Here is a 2,393-nt window from a genome sequence, read left to right as displayed (position 1 = left end):
GCCATAAAACTCAGCATCAAAGCCATGGAAATGTTGAAGCTGATGAATCTTGGGTGCCGGTAAAAGAAAAAAAAAATCAAAATTTATTTCTTTTAAAAAGTAAAAATTGTTTTAATATTAATATATATATATATATATATATTTTTTTTTTTTTTTTTTTTTTTGCAGATGCCAGAAAAGATATACAAAGAATTGGATTTTGCAACCAAATTTTTTAGGTTCAAAATTCCTTTTCCCCTATTAGCATACCCTCTTTACTTGGTAATAATATTTTTGATAATTTTTCATATATAATATGGAATTTAAAAATTATTTATTCTCTAATTTGTATTTATAAATATATTAATTTGGTGATGCAGATTACTAGAAGTCCAGGAAAAAAAGGTTCTCATTTTAATCCATATAGTGATTTATTTCAACCTAATGAGAGAAAATGTGTAGTAACATCAACATTGTGTTGGACACTCATGGTTGCTCTCCTCTTTTATCTTCACACCGTCATTGGCTCGCTGCAAGTGCTTAAGCTTTACGGAATTCCTTATATGGTAAGTCATACATGAAAAAAATCATGAACATTTTTTATACTTTGAAAGTCGAAAGATATATATATAATTTCGTTGATACTTATGTTGTCTCTCTCCAACAATTTAAGTTTTATTATGAGATTTCTTATATTTAGTCATTTTCAAAAGATGAATCAATTTATTGCGATGTTCAAATTTATTAAATCATTAATGAATAGTTTTTTGTGCGAAAGAATTTTACTTATATTCTTTATTAGCTGTAAAGAATAGGCTTATTATATGAAAATGACACTTAGTCGTATTTGTGGGGACACTTGCATGTGTGGTTCTTTATATTTGAAATACGATATAAAATTTGAGAAAATAAAAAATAGTTAACTCCTCGTGAAATACCAAAGAAGGAAAAGACAAATATTATTTTTTTATAAATTATGTAGAAGTATTTTAAATTAAATATATTTCTTTTAGAATTTATAAAATGTAACTATAATTTGACCCACTTGGCCTGTCCTTTCTTTTTTTATTTTGTTTGATAGATTTTTGTGATGTGGTTGGATTTTGTGACATATTTGCATCACCATGGCCATGAAGAAAAATTGCCTTGGTATCGTGGCAAGGTCAGTATATATAACTTAAATTCTATTTATTTTAAATTTTTATATTTGAATTATATTTTTGTCATTACATTTAGTTTATTTGTTTTTGTTTGGAAATTAGGAGTGGAGTTATTTAAGAGGAGGATTAACTACAATTGATCGCGATTATGGTGTTTTTAATAACATTCATCATGATATTGGCACCCATGTTATTCACCATCTTTTTCCTCAAATACCACATTATCACCTGGTGGAAGCGGTAATTTCTCGTTTGATCATAGATAAATTTTATATATGATATTTTCAACATATGCTGGTGAAATATTGAAAAATATATATTGAATTGTCTGACCATAAATAATATTTATTAGTATTTTACAAATATTATGTTCATTATTTGCAAGTATTTTCGAACCAATATATAATTTGCAAACAATATTTTCTAAATACTTGTGAAATATTGAAAAAAAAAACTTATTTTACGAATATTTCAATTTTTCCTAAAAAGAATTTTTAACCTTTTCTTTTCTTCAAGTAAAATGCATATTTAGCTTCATTATACTTGCAAATACGAAAGTTCAATATTTACAAAATACTTGTAAAAACATAAAATGTTATTTATGAATATTTCAATGTTCTTTAAAAAAAATCAACTCTTTTCCTCTAAATTTTTTCAAAATGTATAATCAATTCTTTTATTTAATTTCATTTTTATTTTTTTGGATTTTTTACAGACTAAAGCAGCAAAGCCAATACTTGGAAAATACTATAGAGAGCCAAAAAAATCAGGACCAATTCCTATTCATTTGGTTGAAAAATTAGTGAAAAGTATGAAACAAGATCACTATGTTAGTGATAATGGAGAAATTGTTTATTATCAGACTGATCCAAAATTCTTTAATTTTTCTGGTAAAAAAGATGAGTAATTTATCACCAGATAAATTTTGAAAGAAATATATAAACTATTTATCATATTAGTTTCAACATAATATTGTATTTCCTTTGTTTAGAAACTTCAAATTGTTGCAAACAATTAAATAGAATATTGAGAGGAGTTTTTGGCACTTAATTGTAATAATTATATAGTTAGTAATATTTCAATTTCCCTTGACTGACTTTTCCCTTGCTTTGCATTATTTCTTGTTTTTTTGTTTTTTGTTTTATTGGTTCTGCTTGCTATTTGTTTACAAAAAGTTTGATCCATTTTTATGGTACAATTTAAAAATTAGACTATTAAAGGTCATAAAATTGTTCATAAACAATATGGCTTAAG

General features: G+C 24.9%; 1 protein-coding gene across 1 annotated transcript in view; it reads left to right on the top strand.

Moving 5' to 3' along the window:
* Positions 1-2,184, top strand: part of LOC102597287 (omega-3 fatty acid desaturase, endoplasmic reticulum-like) — a 6,289-nt gene extending 4,105 nt beyond the window's left edge. The window contains exons 5-9 of the mRNA XM_006343989.2: positions 169-261; positions 360-545; positions 1,061-1,141; positions 1,242-1,379; positions 1,855-2,184. Coding sequence (XP_006344051.1) covers positions 169-261; positions 360-545; positions 1,061-1,141; positions 1,242-1,379; positions 1,855-2,046 — 690 coding nt within the window. The 3' untranslated portion in view covers positions 2,047-2,184. The remainder of the gene's footprint in view (positions 1-168; positions 262-359; positions 546-1,060; positions 1,142-1,241; positions 1,380-1,854) is intronic.
* Positions 2,185-2,393: the final 209 nt, after the last annotated feature.

Source organism: Solanum tuberosum, unplaced genomic scaffold, assembly GCF_000226075.1.
Source record: "Solanum tuberosum cultivar DM 1-3 516 R44 unplaced genomic scaffold, SolTub_3.0 scf00052, whole genome shotgun sequence".
Classification (NCBI taxonomy): domain Eukaryota; kingdom Viridiplantae; phylum Streptophyta; class Magnoliopsida; order Solanales; family Solanaceae; genus Solanum; species Solanum tuberosum.
This window is presented reverse-complemented; position numbering and strand designations above follow the sequence as displayed.